This window comes from Acinonyx jubatus, chromosome D4 (assembly GCF_027475565.1).
Source record: "Acinonyx jubatus isolate Ajub_Pintada_27869175 chromosome D4, VMU_Ajub_asm_v1.0, whole genome shotgun sequence".
Classification (NCBI taxonomy): Eukaryota; Metazoa; Chordata; class Mammalia; order Carnivora; family Felidae; genus Acinonyx; species Acinonyx jubatus.
Window position 1 is genome coordinate 74,459,570 of NC_069391.1, and position 25,243 is coordinate 74,484,812.

General features: G+C 35.4%; 1 protein-coding gene across 8 annotated transcripts in view; it reads right to left on the bottom strand.

Annotated features, from left to right (window-relative positions):
- The window catches only part of VPS13A (vacuolar protein sorting 13 homolog A), a 251,081-nt gene that overhangs the window by 138,928 nt on the left and 86,910 nt on the right, over positions 1 to 25,243 (bottom strand). For all 8 annotated transcript variants that reach the window (XR_008291251.1, XR_008291252.1, XR_003414530.2 and 5 more), the window contains 5 exons: positions 14,831 to 14,912; positions 13,434 to 13,588; positions 12,898 to 13,054; positions 1,067 to 1,146; positions 278 to 337 (listed from right to left, as the gene is read on the bottom strand). Coding sequence is in view for 5 of the 8 variants with exons in the window: in XM_027040998.2 (XP_026896799.1) it covers positions 278 to 337; positions 1,067 to 1,146; positions 12,898 to 13,054; positions 13,434 to 13,588; positions 14,831 to 14,912 (534 nt within the window). In the remaining 3 variants the exon portion in view is untranslated. The remainder of the gene's footprint in view (positions 1 to 277; positions 338 to 1,066; positions 1,147 to 12,897; positions 13,055 to 13,433; positions 13,589 to 14,830; positions 14,913 to 25,243) is intronic.

A 25,243-nucleotide genomic window follows, 5' to 3' on the forward strand; every position in this document is an offset into this window, starting at 1 on the left:
AGTGGCATCGGGCTTTGCGCTGACAGCTCAGAGCCTGGAACCTACTTTCCCTTCTGTGTTTCCCTTGCTCTCTGCCCCTCCCCCACTAGTGTCTGCGCACATGCGCGCGCGCTCTCTCTCTCTCTCAAAAATATTAACTATATCTAAAAAAGGAATAAAATTCATAATATTCCATTTTTATCCTCAAGGATTATACAGTTCTAGTTATAAAACAATTTCCATAATATAGTTACTTAGAAATACAGTATCTAAAAAATAAATTATTGTTCATTCATACCTTAATTAGTTGCACAACATTGTTGTAAGTACTTTTCAAATTAGGTAGATTCTTTTCTGCCTAACCAAAGAGAAAAAAGCAAATCCATTAGTATCTTATGAAGTCATATGTACATACAATTGTAACTAAGGTTCTTCCTAATTCTTCCCCTTTGTGAAAAAATTTGTGATAGAATTGTCTACCAAGTATCCAAATACTGTGCATGATATCTTTAGATCTGGAATGCTTTTGTCAAAAAAAGGCTATTTAACAATGCATAAACACCACCACAAACCCTAAAGTATCTCCATCAATAGTAAAAAAAAGTCTTAAAAGTGGTAAAATACTCTATCAGCATTGTTATTATAAAGTAATTATTAAATTAATGTGGCACTTACGTAAAAATAGGTCAATGAAAACGCGGAATAAATCTTAAGTAGACCACAGTACATATAAAAACTTAATAAATGATGAAATCAAATGAAAGCCTCATCTCATATTGTATACCATATTAAATTCCATCAAGATTAAAAAGTTTGTTTTTGTTTTGTTTTGTGTTTTTGGTTATCTGATGGAGGGGAAAAAAGCCAAACTTCATGTCATTTCTACTTAGAACACAGGCCTGTTATTTTTCTATACGAAATGTTTAGAAACTAAAGGATGACAAAACAAGAAAAGCTTAAAGTTGTAGGAATTTCAGAAATCACGTTATAATGAAGATTAAACCAAACCTACCTAAATTTACAAAACTTGATTACAACATTTCAGAAGCACACTCACCACAGCAAGCATACAAATGGGAGTGCTTACCTTCACATACTCCAGTGTTAGCAGATCTTCCATCGTATTATCCAGCGTTGTAACCAAATAAACTGGTTTCTTGTTTTCATCTAAAAATAATGTTTTAAATTACTCTTTCACAGAAAAACCTTAAGGAAAGTCAACAGCAGCAACATTAATAAAATAGAATTGGAAAAGAACAATTTCCTGTGGCAGTTCTGAGCCTTCAATTCTGTCTTACCCAAGTCAGATCCCTCCTCCTTTACTTTAAACTCTAAAGCTGTAGTTTCTCCCAATTTCCTTCCCTTCTCTTACGGCACAAGGTTCAACAATCTTACCCTTTTAAACCCAGATAGGAGGTAAGGTAAGAAGTAGCAATCAGTAAAAGAAAAAACAGAGTTATTAGGACCAATGAAAGGACATGAAGAGAAGTGCAGCCCTGAGCCACAGAAAAACCTAGAAAGAAAATGACAAGACTCCCTGGAAACCTATGGTCTTTAAGAAGACAGATCAGGTATGTGATGAGAAACTAAGTTCTTCTGTGTATTAGTGTAGATCAGAATAAATCCCCTGTAGTTAGTCTTCACTAGTTGTATTCTGGCTTCTGATTAAACCTTTGGAAAGTAAGTGGGAAAGCTGCCGTAGAGAACAGTATTTTGTAGAAAGGCTATAAACTATCATCACCAAATTACTATGACTACTAGAAATTACTATCTAGATACTGGAAGAAAGAACTACAAATTAATCGTAAGACTTTTGATGGAAAAAAGTAACATATTCCACAGACTCTTCCAGATTTAAAAGCTTATTAGCTATTAAGCCAACCTCCTACTGCACATGCTACTCAAATTTCAATCTTTAAAAAGGTCCCAATTTTGCTCACACATTTATCCACAGAACTATTTACTGATCATTTATGAGAAACTGTGCTATTCACTTCTTCCCCCCCAACTAAAAAAAAAAAAATTATAGAAATAGGTGTAGTGACAACTGTGTATCAGTACCCCTGTGTGCTGGGGTTTTCTTATCCTGTGCTTTTAGAAAAACAAAAAATCAACAGAATAATTTACAACTGCTAGAATACTTCTGGATTACTGGAGAACACTAAGGAAACTGGTTCACTTTTCTTTCCAATCACGAGAGCAAACTGTTTCTTGATGTAAAAAAGCCTAATAAGGTAAAACTCTGTATCTGCTAGGTATGATTGTTTTCTCAGCACAAGATAATCATAATAAAATCTACCACACTCGAGTTCTCAAGGGCTACAGAACAAGTGTAGAATAGGCAACTATAATGTATGAGTAAATCACATTCAGTGATTAAGGTTTCAGGCTGCCAATACTTTATTTGCTTTCTCAAATACAAAGATCACATTCAATCCAGGGCTCGACAGAGGGGAGGGTAGTTTTCATGACAGTAGCTAACTGACAGCTTTGCCTGGGAGTAAGTTCCTAGAGATGATGACCTTAAATCCTTGATACGTATACAAGCATATGTTCTGGCTCTCTTAATTCCCATAGATAGATCTTGGGATCTATCAGATTCTAGGACTGATTCTTAGAACATTAGATTCTAGGATGGCCAAAGTACCAAAATACTTACTTTTATACACATGTAAGCAGAATACATTTTTTTAGAAGTGAGTTCTATACCTCTTCTGGGGCTTGAACTCACAACCCTGAGATCAAAAGTCACATGCTTGGGGTGCCTGACAGGCTCAGCTGGTTAAGCATCCAACTTCGGCTCAGATCATGATCTCATGGGTTTGTGACGTTGAGTCTTGCATTGGGCTCTGCACCGTCAGTGTGGAGGATTCTCTCTCTCTCTCTCTCTCTCTCTGCTCCTCCCCCGACTTGTGCACACACACTCAAAATAAACTTAAAAAGTCACACGCTCTACCAACTGAGCCAGCCAGATGCCCCAGATTTATATGGTTTCAAAAATAAATGTAAAGCTCTACTACTTTTAATTACAAAAATTTTAAGCCAACTTGTACTAATAATCAGTTTGGACATCAACGGTCTAAATACATCAATTAAAAGATGCAGGTTACCACAGTGGACCAAACAAACAAGACCCAGCTATATATTGTCCATAAGAAATAACACTGTAAATAAAAGACACATACAGATTTAAAGTAAATGGATGAGGAAACCATAGCATGTAAATACTAATAAAATGAAAAAAGGGATAGCTATGTTAATTTTCAGACAGAGCAGACTCCAAATCAAGAAAAGTTATCAGGGGAAATGAAAGTTATTATATAATGATAAAGGGGCCAATTCTCCATGAATACATAACAATCCTTAAGCTGTATGCATCTTAACAACAAAGCATCAAAATATGTGAGGCAAAACACTGATAATACTGAAAGGAGAAACAGATGAACCCACTATCACAGTTAAGACTTCAACATTCCCCTATGAGAAATGGACAGATCCAGCAGACAAAAAAACCAGTAGGGACATAGTTGAAATCAGTAGTAGTACTATCAATCAACTGGACACAATGGATATCTATAGATTACTTCCTCCATTACTTGCAGAATACACCTTCTTAAGCTCCCACAGACTGATCAGCAACATAGACAACATTCTGGGCCATAAAACACACCTTCCTAAATTCAAAAGATAAATAAAATAAAAACCACACAGTGTCTGCACTCAGACCACAATGGAATTCAATTACAAATCAAATAATATATTTGGGGAATTCCAAAATATTTGGAGAATCAGCAACACTTCTCGTAACACATGAGTAAAAGAAGAAATCTCAAATTGAAAACATTAGAAACCGGGTATGAAAACACACCTCATCAAAATTTGGGACTAACAGTAAAAGCAATGCTTACAGGGAAATGTAACATTGAGTGCATATGTTAGAAGTTATAAAATCAATAATCTAAGCTTCCACCTTAGGAAAGTAGAAAAAGAAGATCAATTGATGTAACCAAAAGGAAAGAAATAAAAATTAGATCAAAATCAATGAAACTAAAAATAAAAAAGCTTTAGAAAAACTGAAGAAACCATAAAAGATTCTTTGAAAAGATCAATAAAATTTATAAGCCTCTAGCCAGGCTAACTAAGAAACAAAGAGGACACATATTACTAGTATCAGAGGTAAAAGAGAAGAAATTATGGTGTCATGAACTTAAAAGGATAATTAAAAAATACTATACACAACTCTGCCCACAAAAGTAGTAACTTAATGAAATGTACCAATTCCTTGAAAAATATAACCTGCCAAACTCACACAAGAATCAACAGACAACCTGAATAGGTTCATATTTATTAAAGAAATCAAGTCAATAATGAATAACCTAAAAAAGAAAACACCATGCCTAGAAGGGTTCACTGGTGAATTCTAATAAACATTTGAGGGAAAAATTGTAACAATTCTTTACAATCCCTTTCAGAGGATACAAACAGAAAGAAAGCTTGCTAACTCATTCTATGAAATCAGAATTACCCTAATACCAAAACCTTACAACAAAGGCATAAGAAAGAAGAAGAAAAAAAAAAAGGAAGAAAGAAAAGAAGGAAAACTACAGACTAGTAACTCTCTTTAAAATGTATACAAAACTGGAGAGTGTTATGCTAAGTGAAATAAGTCATACAGAGAAGGACAGATTCCATATGTTTTCACTCCTATGTGGATCCTGAGAAACTTAACAGAAGACCATGGGGGAGGGGAAGGAAAAAAAAATGGTTAGAGAGGGAGGGAGCCAAAACAGAAGACTCCTAAAAACCGAGAACAAACTGAGGGTTTTTGGGGGTGGGAGGGAGGGGTGGGTGAGTGATGGCTATTAAGGAGGGCACCTGTTGGGATGAGCACTGTTGGGGTGTTGTATGGAAACCAATTTGACAATAAATTTCATATAAAAAAAATGAATACAAAAATCTTCAACAAAGTACAGTATTAGTAAATTGAATCCAACAAAGTGTAAAAAAACAATATGCACCATGACCAAGTAAAGTTTATCCCAAACTTCAAGGCTAGCTCAACACTGAAAATGAACTGATGTAATCACATCAACAAGCTTCACAAGAAAAATTACATGATCATACAAACAGATGCAGAAAAAGCATATGACCATATCCAATAAACATTCATGATAAAAACCCTCAGTAAACTAGAAATAAGGAACTTCCTAACTTAAGAATATCTTCTAAAAACCTACAGCTAACTCCATGCTTAATTGTGAGAAACTCAAGGTTTTCACACTAAGGAACAAGGTAAGAGGTCCTTCCCTTTTTACTGATGTCAACATCATACTGTTAAGTGTCAGAAAATGCAGTAAATGAAGAAATAAAAGGTATTTTCTTTTATTTCTGGGAAGGAAGGCACAAAATTGTCTTTGTTCACAAATGACATGATCATCTATGTAAAACTTTTGGAAGAATCAACATCAAAAAAAGCCTCCTGGAACTAATAAGCCATTAGAGCAAAGTTGTAGGATACAAGGTTAATATACAAGTCAAAAGCTTTCCTATGTACCAAAACTGGATAACTAGAATTTGACATTAAAAACATAACACCAAAAACAAACAAACAGTACCATTTACATTAGTCTTTTCAACAAATGTTGATGGAACAAATGGACATCAACAGGAAAAGAAAATCTAGACATAGAGATTATACCCTTCACAAAAATCAACTCAAAAAGGACCACAAATCTAAATGTAAAATGAAGAACTATAAAACTTCAAGAAGGGAGCATAGGAGAATATTTAGATACCCTTCATTTTGGCAATGACTTTTTAGATACAACATCCAAGGCATGATGCATGGGGAGAAAAAAAAAAAAACAACCTCATAAAGGACTTCATTAAAACATTCTGTTCTAAGGACAATGTCAGTAAAATGAAAAAAACTAGCCATAGATGAGGAGAAAATATTTGCAAAAGATACATATGATAAGGGACTGTTATCCAAAATATATAAGTAACTCTTAAAATTAATCAAGAAAAAACAAACACCATTAAAACAATAGACCAAAGGGGCGCCTGGGTGGCTCGGTCGGTTAAGCGTCTGACTTCGGCTCAGGTCATGATCTCACGGTCTGTGGGTTCGAGCCCCGCGGCGGGCTCTGTGCTGACTGCTCAGAGCCTGGAGCCTCTTTCAGATTCTGTGTCTCCCTCTCTCTGTGACCCTCCCCCGTTCATGCTCTGTCTCTCTCTGTCTCAAAAATAAATAAACGTTAAAAAAAATTTTTTTACATAAAAAAAAATTAAAAAAAAACAATAGACCAAAGACCTTAAGAGATACCTCACCAAAGAAGACACACAGAAGCAAAATCAACATAGGAAAAGATGCTCTACACATGTCTTTAAGGAACTGCAAAACAAAAACAAATATGGGCGCCTGGTTGGCTCAAACATCTGACTTCCACTTTGGCTCAGGCCATGATCTCATGGTTTGTGGGGGTTTGAGCCCTGCATTGGGCTGTGCTGACAACTCAGAGCCTGGAGCCTGCTTCGGATTCTGTGTCTCCCTTGCTCTTTGCCCCTCCCCCACTTGTGCTCTGTCTCTCTCTCAAAATTAAAATGTAAAAAAAAAATTTTTTAAACAAACAAAAAAACCGCTGAGCTGCCCATTTCATACCTTACTGGAATGCTCAAAATCAAAGAGAGTAACACCAGGTGAATGTATGAAGCAACAGGATCTCTCATTCTTTGCAGATAAGAATGCTAAATGGTGTAAGTCACTTTGGAAGAGAGCTGTATTGTTTCTCACAAAACATACTCTTAAACCATATGACCCAACAATTGTGTTCCGTGGTATTTACCTAGAGCAGTTGAAAACTTATGCCCACACAAAAATCTTCATACAGATGTTTATTGCACCTTTATTCAGAACTCTAAAAACTTACGTGTGAACCAAGATGTCCTTTATTAAGTGAATGGAAAAATAAACTGTGGTACATCATACAATGGAACATTATTCAGCACTGAAAAGAAGTGAGCTATCAAGTAATGAAAGGTTATGGAAATAGTAACTTAAATACATATTACTAACTGAAAAAAAAGTCAGTCTGAAAAGCAAAATCCAGTATGATCCCAGGGATGTGACATAGGGATGACATCCCAGGATGTGGGGAAAAGGATAAAATATGGAAACAGTTAAAAGCTTGGTGGTTGCCAGGAGAAGGGGGAGGACAGAAAAGGATGAATAGGTGGAACACAGAGGATTTTTAGAGTAGTGGAACTGCGTATGATAATATAATGCTGGATACATGTCGTTATATATGTGTCCAAAACCCTCAGAATGCACAGCACCAAGCTGAACCCTGATATAAACTATGGACTTTGTACTACATCAATGTAAGTTCATCAACTGCAACAAATTCCTCTGGTGGGGGATGTTTATAATGGGAGAGGTTTAGCATGTGAAAAGTACCTGAGGAAATCCATATACCATCTGCTGACTGTACTGTGATTCAAAAACTGCTCTAAAAATAGTCTATTAAAATTTACTGTAATTTCTACTCATATGATGTTCTTCCGCTACAAAGAAGTTTTATAAAATTAAAATTAACCTACTAAATTTTTTTTAGTTGAAACAAAAAATTTTTTGAGAGAGAGAGAGAGAGAGAGAGTGTGTGTGTGTGTATGTGAGCGAGGGAGAGGGGCAGCGGGAGACAGAGAATCTTAAGCAGGCTCCATGATCGGCATAGAGCCCAATGTGGGGCTCAATCCCACGATCCTGGGATCATGATCTGAGCCAAAATCAAGAGCTGGACACTCAACTGACTGAGCCACCCCGGCACCCCAATCATTTCTCTTTCATAAACGGGGTATAATTCACATAGAACAATGCATTAGTCTCAGGTATAAAATATAATGATTCAATATCTGTAAGTCGAGTTAACATCTGTCCTCATACGTAATTACAATTTTTTTCTTGTAATGAGGACTTTCAAGATTATCTTAGCAGCTCTCAAATAGGCAATTAGGTGTTGTTAACTATAGCCACTATGCTATACTTTGCATCCTACTGATTTTCTAACTACAAGTTTACATCTTTTGGACCCCCTTCACCCATGCCAACTACCACGCCACCCCACCCCCACCTCTGACAACCACTAATCTGTTCTATGTACCTATCAACTTGGATTGTTTGTAAAGATTCCACATATAAGTGAGATCAGATGGTATTTGTCTTTCTCGGACTTATTTCACTTAGCATAAGGCCCTCAAGGTCCATCCATGTTGTCACAAATGGCAAGATTTCATTCCTTTTTATAGCTGAATAGAATTTCATTGTGTATCTGTGTATGTATGTAAATAGGATATCTTCTTTATGCACTCATTCATTGATTGAACTTAGGCTGTTTCCATACCTTGGCTATTGTACATAGGGCTGCAGTGAACATCAGGTACCTTTCTCTTTTTGAGTTAATGTTTTCATTTTCTTTGGGTAAATACTCAGAAGTGGAATTGCGAGATCATATGATACTCTATTCTAGATTTTTTGAGGAATGTACATGTGATCTTCCATAATTGGTAGTGCACAAGGATTTACTTTTCTCCACATCCTTGTCAACACTTGTTATTTCTTGGGGTTTTTTTGATAGCAGCCATACTGACAGGTGTGACGTCATATCTCACTGTGGTTTTAAGTGGCATTTCCCTGACAATCAGCAATATTCAGTATCTTTTCATGTACATGTTAACCATCTGTATGTCTTCTTTGAGAAAAATGTTTTTTAGATCCTCTGTCCATTTTTTATTTATTTATTTTTTTAATTTTTCTTTTCAACGTTTATTTATTTTTGGGACAGAGAGAGACAGAGCATGAACGGGGGAGGGGCAGAGAGAGAGGGAGACACAGAATCGGAAACAGGCTCCAGGCTCTGAGCCATCAGCCCAGAGCCTGACACGGGGCTTGAACTCACGGACCGCGAAATCGTGACCTGGCTGAAGTCGGACGCTTAACCGACTGCGCCACCCAGGCGCCCCCCTCTGTCTATTTTTTAAACTGAATTGGGTTTTGGTTATTGAGTTGCAAGAATTCTTTATATATTTTGGGCATTAACCACTGATCAGATATGTGATTAGCATGTATCTTCTCCCATCCAGTCAGCTGCTTTTTCAATTTGTTGGTGGATTCCTTGGCTGTGGAGAAGCTTTTTGGCTTAATGTATTCCTACTTGTTTATTGTTGCCTTTGCTTTTGGAGTCAGATCCAAAAAAATCAACACAAGACTAATGTAAAGGCACTTACTGCCTACATTTTCTTCTAGGAGTTTTATGGTTTCACATTTTTTATTCAAGTCTTCAACTATCTTCAGTTAATTTTTGTGTATGGTATAAGATAGCAGTTTCATTCTTTTGCATGTGGCTGTCCAGTTTTCATAGCACCATTTATTGAAGAAACTATCCTTTCTTCATTTTATGTTCTTGACTCCTCTATCATAAAGTAATGGACCATATGTTAATGGGTCTGTTTCTAGGTGCTTTTTGGTTCCATTGATTGATGAGTCTGCTTTTATGTTGGTACCATAAAGTTTTGTTTTGCGTCAGTACCACAGATAGCTTTGTAATATATTTTGAAATCAAGGAACATCATGCCTCCAGTTTTGTTCTTCTTTCTCAAGAATGCTTTGGGTATTTGGGGTGTTTTGTGGTGGCTGACAAATTTAGAATTCTTTTTTCTATTTCTGTGAAAATGACACTGGAGTTTTGATAGGGATTGTATTGAATCTGTAGATTGCTTTGAATAGTATGAACACTTTAATTGTATTAATAATTCTAAGCCATAAGGATGGACTTTCTTTCCATTCATTTGTTTTAATTTCTTTCATCACTGTCTTACAGTTTTCAGTATACACATCTGTCACCTTCTTAAAGTTATTCTTATGTGTTTCATTCTTTTAGATGGAATTGCAAATGGGATTGTTTTATTTTTTCATTTGAGTAAATTTTCTTTTCAGAAAGTCATCATTCATTCCAGTTTGTTAACAAATGGGACTGTCTTCCTAACTTCTTTTTCTCATAGTATATAGAAACCCAACAGAATTTTGTGTTTTTCTACCCTACAACATCACTGAATTTATTGATTAGTTGTAGCCGTTTTTTTGGTGGAACCTTTAAGGTTTTCTAGATGTGATACCATGTCATCTGCAAACAGTTACAGTTTTACTACTTGGGTCAAAAAAGAATTATTGTAGATATTAACATTTTTTACTGGGTCAATAAATCCAAAGAAAAATTTTAAAAAATACCTTAAGACCAATGAGAACATAAAATACAACATACTAAAGTTTATGAAATGCAGCCAAAGTGTTTCTAAGAGGGCAGAGCACAGCAATACAGAGCACGGCAAAAACCTTTAGAAACAAGAAAATATTCAAATAAACAATCTAACTTTACACCTCAAGGAACCAGACGAAGAACAAATGAAACCCCAAATTAGAAGGAAATAAAAGAGCAGAAATAAAGAAAATAGAGACTTAAAAAAACAACTGAAAAGATCAATAAAACTAAGTGCTGGTTTCTTAAAGAGATAACCATATTCACAAACCTTCAGACTCATCAAAAAAAAAAAAAAAAAAGAGAGAGGGCTCAAATAAAATCAGAGATGAAAAAGGAGACATGACAAATAAATGATAACCAAAGAAATACAAAGGATCATAAGAGACTACTAAGAAAAACCCTAACACTAACAATTGGACATCTGGAAAGAAATAAACTCAGAGACTTAATAGAACTTCCTATACTTAATAATGAAGAAATAGAAAATACTAAGACCAATTACTTGTAAAAACAAAAAAACAAAAAACGGAATCATTAATCAATAACCTCTGAACAGGGTTGCCTGGTGGCTCTGTCAGTTAAGCATCCAATTCTTGATTTCAGCTCAGATCATGATCTCACAGTTCATGGGATCAAGCCCTGCATTCGGCTCTGTGCTGACAGTGTGCAGCCTGCTTGGGATTCTTTCTCTCCCCCCTCTCTGCCCTTCCCCCCACATGCACACATGCTCTCTCTCAAAATAAATAAATAAACATTAAAAAACAAAAAAAAAACCTCCGAACAAACCAGACAGCTTAACAGATATTACCAAACATTAAACAAAGTATTAATACTAATCTTTCTGAAGAAACACGTCAAAAGAAATAGGAGGAAACACTTCCAAACTCCTTTTACAAGTCCAGCATTGCCCTGGCAACAAATCCAGACAAATTTAGCACAAGAAAATATTATTACAGGCCAATATTTTAGATGAACATAGATGCAAAGATCCTCAACAAAGTATAAGCAAAGCAAATTCAACAATACATTAAAAGGATCTTACACAATAATCATGTAGGATTTATTCCAAGGATGGTTCAAAATCCAGAAATCCGTCAATGTGATATACCACATTAACAAAATGAAGGAGAAAAATCATATGATCTCAATGAATGAAGAAAAGCATTTCACAAAATTTATATAAAAACTTTCAACAAAGTGAGTATAGAGAGAACATACCTCAACATAATAAGGACCACATATAATAAGCCCACAGCTAACATATTTAATGATGGAAAGCTGAAAGCTTTTACTCTAAAATCAGGAACAAGACAAGGATGTCCACTCTAATCACCTTTATTCAATATAGTACTAGAAGTCCTGGCCAGAGCAATTACACAAGAAAAAGAAATAAAAGGCACTCACAATGGAAATAAATCATTTTCCTTAATCATTCCATCAACCATTGAGAATTATCTTACAAAAATAAACCTAAAAATGTAAAGGAAGAAATATATATAACACCCTCTCTTAAATGCCTAAGACAATAAATGGAAATATCCAATGTATTATATAATTTATCCATTGTGATTCTGGAAATAAAATGTTTATGTTAGACAAAATAATGCTATGTCCTGCTGCCCAAGGATGTCCATGCTATGTTTCCCTAAAACCTGAGAATACATTACCTTATACAGCAATAAAGACTCTGCAAAGGTGATTAAGGTAAAGAGAACATTATCCTGGACTGAAGCTATAGACACGACAACATGAGAACGATCTACCACCCTGCTCTGGTTCTGAAATATAGGGAACTATGTGCGTGTACTAGAGAGGCCCACAGGAGGTTGAGGCTAGCCCTCACCTAATAGGCAGAAGGAAACATATTTAATCCACATAGAAACGAATTTTGCCAACAACCGAATGAGCAAGGAAATGTATCCTCCCCTAGAGCCTCCAAAAAGGAACTCCTATTGGCACCCTGATTTTTACCTGTTGAGACTTATGTCAGACTTCTGATTAATAGAATTTTAAGATAATAAAATTCTGTTGTTGTAAGACACTAAGTCTGTGGTAAACTGTTACATTACCAACAGGAAATTAATTCAGCATTGTAGTAGGTAGATTAGGTAGATTTAAAATTAAACCAGGACTATTTTATTTTCCTTAATGAAAAAAAATTATCTTCATTTTCTCTTTGATCTACCTCTCTAGATTCCCAAGTACAAGATAAAAACTGAAGACCAACTCATAACATAGTATTTCTTGGAGAATTTTTTTTTAAAGACTACTACATTTATTATTTTCTTTAACATTTATTTATTTTTTAGACAGAGAGAGACAGAGCATGAATGGGGGAGGGTCAGAGAGAGAGGGAGACACAGAATCTGAAACAGGCTCCAGGCTCTGAGCGGTCAGCACAGTGCCCGACGCGGGGCTCGAATTCACGGACCGCGAGATCATGACCTGAGCCGAAGTCGGACACTTAACCGACTGAGCCACCCAGGCGCCCCTGGAGAATATTTTAACAAACATACTGATTTAAAGCCTAGAGAATTTAAAACTCTCCAGTAGGGAGTCAAACAATAAAGTTAATTTATTTATTTTAAAAAAATGAGACACTTACCAAAGTATTCTGGGCATTTTAAGCAGAACTCTTTCAAAAAGGCATTTGCTTTCAAATCAAATGTTCTAAGCTCAACATCTGTGCCCAGTCCTAAAACATCAATTTCTACCACAGGTAGTTCACAATCTCCAACAAGGTGATAAAACTGAATCAAAACCTGGAGAAGAAAGAAAAAAAGGAACTACCACCACCTAAAACAAAAAACTGTTTGTGTCGATGGTGATTATATATGAATATGTAAGGTATATACATGATATATAGTTAAATTTCAGGGGAGATTTTACATACACATATACAAACATACTTATGCTATACAAATAATTATCTTTAATAAATGTACACTGATAACCATAATATCTAATCTAAACCCCTAACTTTTGATTAGGAAAATTATCTTCAAAAAAAGTGAAGGAAAAGTCACATAGCAACATCTGGATTCAGCTTACGTAGGATGAAAACAGAATGCATATTAGTAATATGTGAATAGCAGAAATGACGAACTTAAATAAGCCATGTTAATTTTACCATGTACATACCTCTGGCACTTCAAATCTTATTTTATACTGAATCATATTTTTTGTATAATCTGGCTTTTGAAACTTTTTCTGTTGACAACTTTTAACTCCAGTGGGAGACTGAGGAGGCTCTTCCAAGGGACTACACAGTGCGTCAAAAAATTCTTCCTCTGAATCTAAAAATTACAGAATGCTATTTAAGTCAATAATCAAAATGATTGATTTAGCAACATTTTTATAATTTTTTGAAATAAATATGAATGCTAATATATTAAGGGTCTAAATGTTCCAGGGTCTAAACATCAAAAACTGAATGTAAAGAACATAGAGATTTTGTCTGAAAGAATACCGTTTTTGACCAAAAAAAGTACAGAAAATATAAAATTCATCTTTAGCTTAATGAACATCACCTTTTAAAGTTATTAGTCTATGTAAAAATTTCAAAAGAAAATTTTATAGCAAATGCCAATGATTACACACATAATGAATTTTCAAACAAGCACACTAAGATGCTCACTATATCTGGATAACGAAACAGGACTTAGTTATAAAATCTACAATATTAAAAGCACACAGCAGGCCCTGAGATTTGGATGAAGAAACTGAAATCAATCACTATTGAATTCATATGTGTGTGTGTGTGTGTGTGTGTGTGTGTGTGTGTGTGGACACATATATATGATAAAAAATTTCTACAATTTGCCATTAAAAACAACTCCAAAACTAGTAAAACTATTAAAAGAAGATTTAAAGAAAACTAAAACCACCTGAGGTATGTCCTGAACAACCCAAGACTGAATTTAGGGCAGAATATCTCAAAAATAGCTCCTCCCTGCCCCATTTACCACAAAGAAAAACATTCTTTTAGAAAACCAAGGATTAAAACGACAACTTCAGTTACTTACCATTTAGCAACTTTTAAAGCCTTAAAAACAGAGAAATACATTTGCTTTTCTTTCCAATGTGGCCAAGAAAAAGCAGATATCTGTTATCAAAATATTTACCAGTTTTTATATGTGAATGTAGTAGGTATTAAGTCTTGATTTTTTTGTTTAGTAACAAAAAAGGAAAATATAAAACTAAAATTTTACTATAACAAAACTCTCTAAATAATTAAGTAATATCATGAATTAGATATCAACAGCTTCACTAGGGCTCCTAGCTCAAAGGAGGATAAAAAGATTAACTTACTAGTAGACTTTGAGATTACAAGTTTAAATTTTACATACCAAAAAACCCCACGGCAAAAGCAACTTTAAGGAACACCCAAGTTCTAGTGTTTAAAGGAATTTTAGTGAAATTTCCAAAAAATACATAAATATCTGCTATTGTTTGAAATTTTTAATATGGTCTCAAATGAAAATTATATTCCTAACACATTTTAATAAGAAAAACTTCCTAAAGCGGTTGCATTTTACCATCTTCGACACATGGAAGTTCCAGGAGAGGAAGCACTTTCTGTGAAATCTGTGATGTTCCCAAAGAAGTCGACCTTTGAATCTGGAAGAAAAGTAATTCACTGTTAATTAGCACAAAGATTTTTATTCAAAGTCCTAAGACAATTTTTACCTAAATAAATAAATAAATCTCCCTTCGAATTAATTAAGAAAAAAACCTAGTCTGAATTAGAAAAGTAAATAATAAAATTTGGTTTAAAGATGTGGTTTTACAATTTCAAGGCTAAATATAAACGGTCGAACTATTACATTAATTTTCTTGTTGACAGGCTTTGAGTAGAAAAAGATCTTAGATACAATGTTAATTCAACCTATCACTAAATAAATACATATCAGAACATCCATGGGAAAAAAACCATTCTTCATATTTTAAACCTACAGAGTTGAGAAACTTGCAGTTTTAAATTTTTGAAAGATCATTAAATTGGCTTTTTTACTGCTATGAGAAATACAGCACACAAAAACATATAATACAGTTTAATAAAATAACAATAAAAGACATCCCTGAATCTTCTACCCAGGCCAAAAAATTAAGCGGTACTACAGAAGCATCTTTTGTGATCCTCCTTGATTATGTTCCCTACAACTGATCACGATTTCACTTTTAGTTACTTGTTTTCAACCTTCTATGAAAGATTCTCTAAATATAACACTGTTTATCAACTTCTTTCTAAACTGTACGAAAAGGAAATAATATCACATATGTTCCTGTGACATTCTTCAATAAAACAATCTTTAAATTTTATCCATATTGGTAGTTCATTCATTCTCACTGCTATATTACACTGATAAATGACTACTTAATTGTCCACTACACTGTTGATATATATGTGTACTGTTTATAGATTTTTTGCTTTTACTCACAGTGCCACCATGAGCCTCCTTGAACATGCCTCCAGATGCTCATGTGTAAGATTTTCCACGGTGTATATATCAAAGAGTAGAACTGCATATATTCACTTTACTAAGTGTTACCAATCTGTTTTCACAAGTAGTTGTGACACATGAAACTAACATCAGCAGGTTAGATTTGGTATGGCTCCGTGGCCTCACAAATTCTTAGTGTTTTCAAACATTTAAAATTTTGGCAATCTTCCTGGAAATTTCACCATAGTTTTAATTAGAATTTCAAAAATGAGTTATAGTTAGATATCATATCACAGGTTCATGAACTGGTTTGTTCTTCTCTGAATCCTATTCATTTGGGGAAAACATTTTTATTGAAACACATCCTACTCCCGAGGAGTATATAACTAAGTACTATATAAGGTTAAGTTTTCATAAAGAAAACACATCCAGGCACCCAAAATTCACATCCAGGAATAAAACATTACAATCATGCAGAAACTTCCATCATGCTCCTCACAAGAATTAGGCATGAATCACTACCCCCAAAAGCAACAACTCTGCAGTCCTAATTTCAATTCTGAATGTTCTGAAATTTTTTACATCTATATTAATGATCAAATGGCTTTGTTTTGCATTTTCCTGATGAGTAATAAAATTAAACACGTTTAATTTTTCACGTTTCTGCTCATTTTTTATGGGCTGTTCATCTCCCTATATATTTTAGATGAAGTATTATGTACATTATATGTGTTACAAATATTTTTCTCAATTCCACGGCTTACCTTTTTCATTTTTAACAGCTGTCTTTCAAAAAGTAGAACATTTTAATTTTCATCAATTTATTTTTCTTATTTGCACTTTTTATCCCAAGATATCTTCACCTACCACAAACACTTAAAAGACTTTCTCTTATGTGTTAAACAAACTCTATACCTTTGGGCATTTACATTTATGTCAATGTTCCATTTCACATTAAATCCCATCTACATTATTTTCTTTCCCACTTGGAAATCTAGTTATTTCAAAACCATTTATTGAAATGTCTACCATATTTCCCCTTACTTATTTATTAGGTTGGCATCTTTGTATGAAATCAAACATATATTAACTATGGATTATATTGTGGATTTATGTCCAAACATTATTCTCCTTCATTGATCTGTATGTCTATTCTCATATGAAAATGACACTTTGTTTTATAAAGTAGCTATAAAATAATCCTTGAAATCAAGCATTAAAAAACCTCAACATTATTCTGATCCAAAAATTGTTTTGGCTAAAATTATGGAAGCAGCCCTGTGGTATATATATGCAGTGCAATATTATTTAACCATAAAAAAAGAATTAAATCTTGCCATTTGTAGCAACATGACTAGATCTAGAGAGTATAGTGCTAAGTGAAATAAGCCAGAAAAAGACAAATACCAAATGATTTCACTCACATGTGGAATTTAAGAAACAAATGTACAAAGGAAAAACAAGACAAACCAAACAGCAGACTCTTACCTACAGAGAACAAACAGATGGTTAAAGCGGGGGGAATGGGAATGGGGGCAACAGGTGAAGGAGGTTAAGAGTACACATATCTTGATGAGCACTAGTGTTGAATCACTGAATTTTACACCAGAACAAATATAATGCTGTATGTTAACTATACTGGAGTTAAAATTAAAAAGAAGAGTAAATAAAATTGTTTTGGCTAATATGTGCCCTTTACATTCCACATATACTTTATAATTAGCTTGTTAATTTCTGGAAGAGATATCTGGTATTCTGATTGAGGTTATGAGAAATCTCTAAGTTTGGAGAGAATTGCCATCTTAACAAGGTCAGGCCTCCAATCCTTGACTGTGCCTATCATTCTACTGTTTAGGTTTTAATTTTTTTTTTTTTCAGAAATGTTTTGCAGTTTTAGGTTTACAGGTCTTGTACTTCTTTTGTTAAATTTTTCTGTGGGGCACCTAGGTGGCTCAGTCGGTTCAGTGTCCAACTCTTTTTTTTCCCCAAAGTTTTATTTATTATGAGAAAGAGCACACGCAAGCAGGGAAGGAGCAAAGAGAGAGAGGGGGAGAGAGTAAATCCCAAGCAGGCTCTACACTGTTAGCATGGAGCCCCATGTGGGGCTCAATCTCAACCATGAGATCATGACCTGAGCACAAATCAAGAGTTAAATGCTTAAGTGACCGAGCCACCCAGGCACCCCCGGTGTCCGACATTTGATGTATAATTAATAAATAACTCAAAATAAATAAACTCTCAAAATAAACTTGAAAGTTTTTTTTAAGAATTTAGCCTTTTTAATGTTATGAATGGAATAATTTTCATTTCATTTTTAGAAATGACTATTTACATTGACAATGTATCTTGCAAACTTATGAACCTTGCTTACTGTTACTAATGGTAGTTTTCTACATTCCTTAGGACTTTCTGCATGACTCATCATTTCATCTGCCAATAAAGCTAGTTTTACTTTTTCTTTCCAATCTTGTCTTTATTTTTCTTGTTTTGTTGCAGAAGCTAGAGCATTCACACTATGAACCTGAATAGAAGTGATGAGAAAAGGCATTTCTTGAACTATTCTGTACCTTACAGGGAAAGCATTCAGTCTTTTTCAAATTAAGTATGATAATACCTATAGGTTTTTCCTAGATGTCCCTTACACCAGGTTGAAGAGACCCTCTTTTATTCCCCACTTAAGAGTTTTTATCATCAATAACGGTTGATTTTGTGAGAAATTTTTTCTCTTCTACTGAGATCATATACTTTTCCTCCTTTATTCCATGAATATAATTAACAGAATTGACTAGTAAACCATTTTTGCATTCATAAGGTAAATGCATTTGGTTATAGTATATTATCCTTCTTACATATCATACTATTTCACTGTAATATTTGTTAAGGATTTTTGCATCTATGTTAATGAATATACATGTCTGTAGTTTTAATTTCTTATACTTCCTTTGTCTGATTACAATAGCAGGACAGTTTAATCTATGCAAGGAATCAAGGAAGCCTGGCCCATGCACAGATGAAATTAGCAGACACAGTTCAGGAGGAAGCAAGGCACTGGGCTTACTATAAAAGAAAAAAAATTTTCTTAATGTCTCAAATATGCTCAGAAAGCTGATAAGAACCATGGAGAAAGAGCTAAAGGAAACCAGAATAATGATGTCACAACAAACAGAAAACACCAATGAAGAGACAGATTGTAAAAAGAACTCAAACATAAATTCTAGACCTGAAAGTGCAACATAATAAATGAACAGGAGATATCATTATGGATCCTAAAGTTATCTGAAGGATACGGAAATGTTGGGAACAACTGTATTTCTACATATTCAACACCTTGGATAAAAGGAACAAATTCCTTAACATACTTAATCTTATAAAGCTCATGCAAGAACAAACTGATACTGTAAACAGTCCTGTAAAAATTAAACACAGTCTGAAAATCTTTCAATATATTCCAGGCACAGATGGCTTCACTGGTAAATTCCAACTTCTATAAGATAGAAATAGTATCAACTCTTTACAAATAATCTCATCAAACAGAGAAGGAGGAAACATTTTCCAATTCATTTTATGAGGCTAGCCTTTCCCTGATATCATGAGTAAACACGTAACAAGAAAAAAGTATAAACCAGTATCCTGTGTGAACATAAATACAAAAATCCTCAACAAAAAATTACCCAATAAATCCAACAATATAAAAGGATAATATATCATGAACAAACAAGGTTTGTGTTAGGAATACAAGGCTACGGGCATCTGGGTAGCTCAGTCGGTTGAGCATCTGACTTCGGCTCAGGTCATGGTCTCATGGTTCATGGGTTCGAGCCCTGCATCAGGCTCTGTGCTAACAGCTCAGAGCCTGGAGCCTGCTTCGGATTCTGTGTCTCCTTCTCTCTCTGCCCTTCCCCTGCTCACACTATGTCTCTGTGTCTCAAAAAAAATAAAGTTAAAAAAAAAAAAAAAAAGGAATGCAAGGCTAGTTTAACATTCAACAATCAATGTAATTCATCATATTAACAGAATAAAGAAGAAAAAACTATGATTACAATAGATGCAGCAAAAGCATTATATAAAATGCTACAAATACTCATGACACATAAAAAAACATTTAACTGGGAATAAAAGAGTACCTCCTCAACCTGGGAAATAACATGTAGGAAAAACCTACAGTAATTACCATACTTAATAAACTAAGACTAACTATACTCCTGCCACCTAGGTTCTGGGTAGTAGCAGCCGGACCCACTGAAACTGAGGAAGTGGCCCCACTCTCAGAAATCCAGGAGGAGGTTCAGCCTCCAAAACACATGCACCTCTACTGATCTCAGAATAGCCTTCGGGGTTATTCTTTCCCCTTTTCTTGAAGAATAAAGCACGCTCCCAGGTAGCTGGCTCTACTCTCCTGCCCCTTAGTATCCCATAACTGCAAGGAGTTTTCTTCATTTTGTCCTGACTCTGCCCTTTTTAGTTCAAGCTGGCAACACTTCAGCTGGTATAGCCCCATTTCCATTCCTGGATTCTGCTGAGATGGTGGATTAGACCCATGAGTCACAACCTTAATTCTTCTCTCAAGTGTTTTGTGCACAACACCCTGGGTTTTCTCTCTGTAACACGCTTTTCCATATTTTGCAATAAGGATAGGCTGAGCATTTTCCAAATCTTTAACTTTGGTTTCCATTTTGCTTAAGAAATCCTTCTTAAAAATGTATTTCTTTTCTTGCATTTTACTATAGGCAATTAGGAAAAGACAAGACCATGTCTTGAACAGTCTGCTTAGACATCTCCATTAAATATCCAAGTTCATCACTTATAAGTTCCACATTAGAAAACAATTTAGCCATGTTCTTTGCGACTTTATAACAAGATCACCTTGCCACAAAAGTCTTTTCCCTCTCTACTCATTATCGAGTTCTAAAGCTGCTACCACATATTTGTTACCGCAACACCTCCATTCCTGGTACCAAAAGCTGTGTTTGGTTGCTAGGGCTGCCATAACATAAATCCATGGACTTCATGGACCGTTCTAACAGAAATTTATTCTATCCCAGTTCTGGAAGCTGACAGGTCCAAGATCAAGGTGTTGGCATAATTTGCTTTATCTGAGGCCTCTCTCCTAGGCTTGCAGACATCCATCATTTTCTTTTGTTTGCTTACCAATGTATTTTTTTTTTTTTTTGGAAATTTATTGTCAGATTGGTTTCCATACAACACCCAGTGCTCATCCCAACAGGTACCCTCCTCAATGCCCATCACCCACTCTCCCCTCCCCCCCACCCCCCATCAACCCTCAGTTTATTCTCAGTTTTTAAGAGTCTCTTATGGTTTGCCTCACTCCCTTTTTTTCCCCTTCCCTTCCCCCATGGTCTTCTGTTCAGTTTCTCAGAATCCACGTAAGAGTGAAGACATATGGTATCTATCTTTCTCTGTATGACTTATTTCACCTAGCATAACACTCTCCAGTTCCAACCACATTGCTACAAAAGGACATATTTCATTCTTTCTCATTGCCAAGTAGTATCTCATTGTGTATATAAACCACAATTACTTTATCCATTCATCAGTTGATGGGCATTTAGGTTCTTTCCATAATTTGGCTATTGTTGTAAGTGCTGCTATAAACATTGGGGTACAAGTGCCCCTATGCATCAGCACTCCTGTATCCCTTGGGTCAATTCCTAGCAGTGCTATTGCTGGGTCATAGGGTAGATCTATTTTTAACTTTTTGAGGAACCTCCACAGTGTTTTCCAGAGTGGCTGCACCAGTTTGCATTCCCACCAACAGTGCGAGAGGGTTCCCATTTCTCCACATCCTCGCCAGCATCTATAGTCTCCTGATTTGTTCACTTTAGCCACTCTGACTGGCGTGAGGTGGTATCTCAGTGTGGTTTTGATTTGTATTTCCCTGATGAGGAGTGACATTGAGCATGTTTTCAAGTGCCTGTTGACCATCTGGATGTCTTCTTTAGAGAAGTCTATTCATGTTTTCTGCCCATTTCTTCACTGGATTATTTGTTTTTCGGGTGTGGAGTTTGGTGAGTTCTTTATAGATTTTGGATACTAACCCTTTGTCTGATACGTCTTTTGCAAATATCTTTTCCCATTCCATTGGTTGCCTTTTAGTTTTGCTGTTTCCTTTGCTGTGCAGAAGCTTTTTATCTTCATGAGGTCCCAATAGTTCATTTTTGCTTTTAATTCCCTTGCCTTTGGGGATGTGTCAAGTAAGAAATTGCTGCGGCTGAGGTCAGAGAGGTCTTTTCTTGTTTTCTCCTCTAGGGTTTTGATGGCTTCCTTTCTCATATTCAGGTCCTTTATCCATTTTGAGTTTATTTTTGTGAATGGTTTAAGAAAGTGGTCTAGTTTCAACCTTCTCCATGTTGCTGTCCAGTTCTCCCAGCACCATTTGTTAAAGAGACTGTCTTTTTTCCATTGGATATTCTTTCCTGCTTTGTCAAAGATGAGTTGGCCATACTTTTGTGGGTCCAATTCTGGGGTCTCTATTCTATTCCATTGGTCTTACGTGTCTGTTTTTGTGGCAATACCATGCTGTCTTGATGATTACAGCTTTGTAGTAGAGGCTAAAGCCTGGGATTGTGATGCCTCCCACTTTGGTCTTCCTTCTTCAATATTACTTTGGCTATTCGGGGTCTTTTGTGGTTCCACACAAATTTTAGGATTGCTTGTTCTAGCTTCGAGAAAAATGCTGCTGCAATTTTGACTGGGATTACATTGAATGTGTAGATTACTTTGGTAGTATTTTAACAATATTTATTCTTCCAATCCATGAGCACAGAATGTTTTTCCATTTCTTTATATCTTCTTCAATTTCCTTCATAAGCTTTCTATAGTTTTCAGCATACAGATCCTCTACATCTTTGATTAGGTTTATTCCTAGGTATTTTATGATTCTTGGTACAGTTGTGAATGGGATCAGTTTCTTTGTCTTTCTGTTGCTTCACTATTAGTGTATAAGAATGCAACTGATTTCTGTACATTAATTTTATATCCTGCAACTTTGCTGAATTCATGTATCAGTTCTAGCAGACTTTTGGTGGAGTCTATCGGGTTTTTCATGTATAATATCATGTCATCTGTGAAAAGGGAAAGCTTGACTTCATCTTTGCCAATTTTGATGCCTTTGATTTCCTTTTGTTGTCTCATTGCTGATGCCAGAACTTCCAACACTATGTTAAACAACAGCGGTGAGAGTGGGCATCCCTGTCGTGTTCCTGATCTCAGGGAAAAAGCTCTCAGTTTTTCCCTATTGAGGATGATATTAGCTGTGAGCTTTTCATAAATGGCTTTTATGATGTTTAAGTATGTTCCTTCTATTCGGACTTTCTCAAGGGTTTTTATTAAGAAAGGATGCTGTATTTTGTCAAATGCTTTTTCTGCATCGATTGACAGGATCATATGGTTCTTTTCCTTTATTAATGTGATGGATCACACTGATTGATCTGCAAATGTTGAACCAGCCCTGCAGCCCAGGAATGAATCCCACTTGATCATGGTGAATAGTTCTTTTTATATGCTCTTGAATTCAATTTGCTAGTATCTTACTGAGAATTTCTGCATCCATCTTCATCAGGGAGATTGACCTGTAGTTCTCTTTTTTTTGCTGGGTCTCTGGTTTAGGAATCAAAGTAATACTGGCTTCATAGAATGAGTCTGGAAGCTTTACTTCCCTTTCTATTTTTTGGAACAGCTTGAGAAGGATGGGTATTATCTCTGCTTTAAATGTCTGGTAGAATTCCCCAGGGAAGCCATCTGGTCCTGGACTCTTCTATGTTGGGAGATTTTTGATAACTGACTCAATTCCTTCACTAGTTATGTGTCTGTTCAAGTTTTCTATTTCTTCCCATTTGAATTTTGGAAGTGTGTGGGTGTTTAGGAATTTTTCCATTTCTTCCAGGTTGTCCAGTTTGTTGGCATATAATTTTTCATAGTATTCCCTGATAATTGCTTGTGTTTCTGAGGGACTGGTTGTAATAATTCCATTTTCATTCATGATTTTATCTATTTGGGTCATCTCCCTTTTCTTTTTGAGAATGCTGGCTAGAGGTTTATCAATTTTATTTTTTCAAAAAACCAACTCTTGGTTTCATTGATCTGCTCTACAGTTTTTTTAGATTCTATATTGTTTATTTCTGCTCTGATCTTTATTATTTCTCTTCTTTTGCTGGGTTTGGGGTGTCTTTGCTGTTCTGCTTCTATTTCTTTTAGGTGTGCTGTTAGATTCTGTATTTGGGATCTTTCTTGTTTCTTAAGCTAGGCCTGGATTGCAATGTATTTTCCTCTCAGGACTGCGTTTGCTGTATCCCAAAGCGTTTGGATTCTTTATTTTCATTTTTATTTGTTTCCATACATTTTTAAATTTCTTCTCTAATTGCCTGGTTGGCCTATTCATTCTTTAGTAGGGTGTTCTTGAAACCTCCATGCTTTTGGAGGTTTTCCAGACTTTTTCCTGTGGTTGATTTCAAGTTTCATAGCATTGTGGTCTGAAAGTGTGTGTAGTATGATCTCAATTCTTCTATACTTGTTAAGGGCTGTTTTGTGACCCAGTATGTGATCTATCTTGGAGAATGTTCCATGTGCACTCAAGAAGAAAATATATTCTGTTGCTTTGGGATACAGAGTTCTAAATGTATCTGTCAAGTCCATCTGATCCAATGTATCATTCAGGGCCCTTGTTTCTTTATTGATCCTGTGTCTAGATGATCTATCCATTGTTGTAAGTGGGGTGTTAAAGTCCCCTGCAATTACCACATTCTTATCAATAAGGTTGTTCATGTTTCTGATTGTTTTATATATTTGGGGGCTCCCGTATTCGGCGCACAGACATTTATAATTATTAGCTCTTCCTGATGGATAGACCCTACAATTATTATATAATGCCCTTCTTCATCTCTTGTTACAGCCTTTAATTTAAAGTCTAGTTTGTCTAAGTATGGCTACTCCAGCTTTCTTTTGAGTTCCAGTAGCATGATAGATAGTTCTCCATCCCCTCACTTTCAATCTGAAGGTGTCCTCAGGTCTAAAATGAGTCTCCTGTAGACAGCAAATAGATGGGGCTTGTTTTTTTTTTTTATCCATTCTGATACCCTATGTCTTTTGGTTGATAAATTTAGTCCATTTACATTCAGTGTTATTATTCAAAGATACGGGTTTAGAGTCATTGTGATGTCTGTAGGTTTCATGCTTGTAGTGATGTCTCTGGTACTTTGTGGTCCTTTCAACATTTTGCTCACAGAGTCCCCCTTAGGATCTCTTGTAGGGCTGGTTTAGTGGTGATGAATTCCTTCAGTTTTTGTTTGGGAAGACCTTTATCTCTCCTTCTATTCTGAATGACAGACTTGCTGGATAAAGGATTCTTGGCTGCACATTTTTTTCTGTTCATCACATTGAAGATTTCCTGCCAGTCCTTTCCGCCCTGCCAAGTTTTAGTAGATAGGTCTGTCACTACTCTTATGAGTCTACCTTTGTAAGTTAGAGCCTGTTTATCCCTAGCTGCTTTCA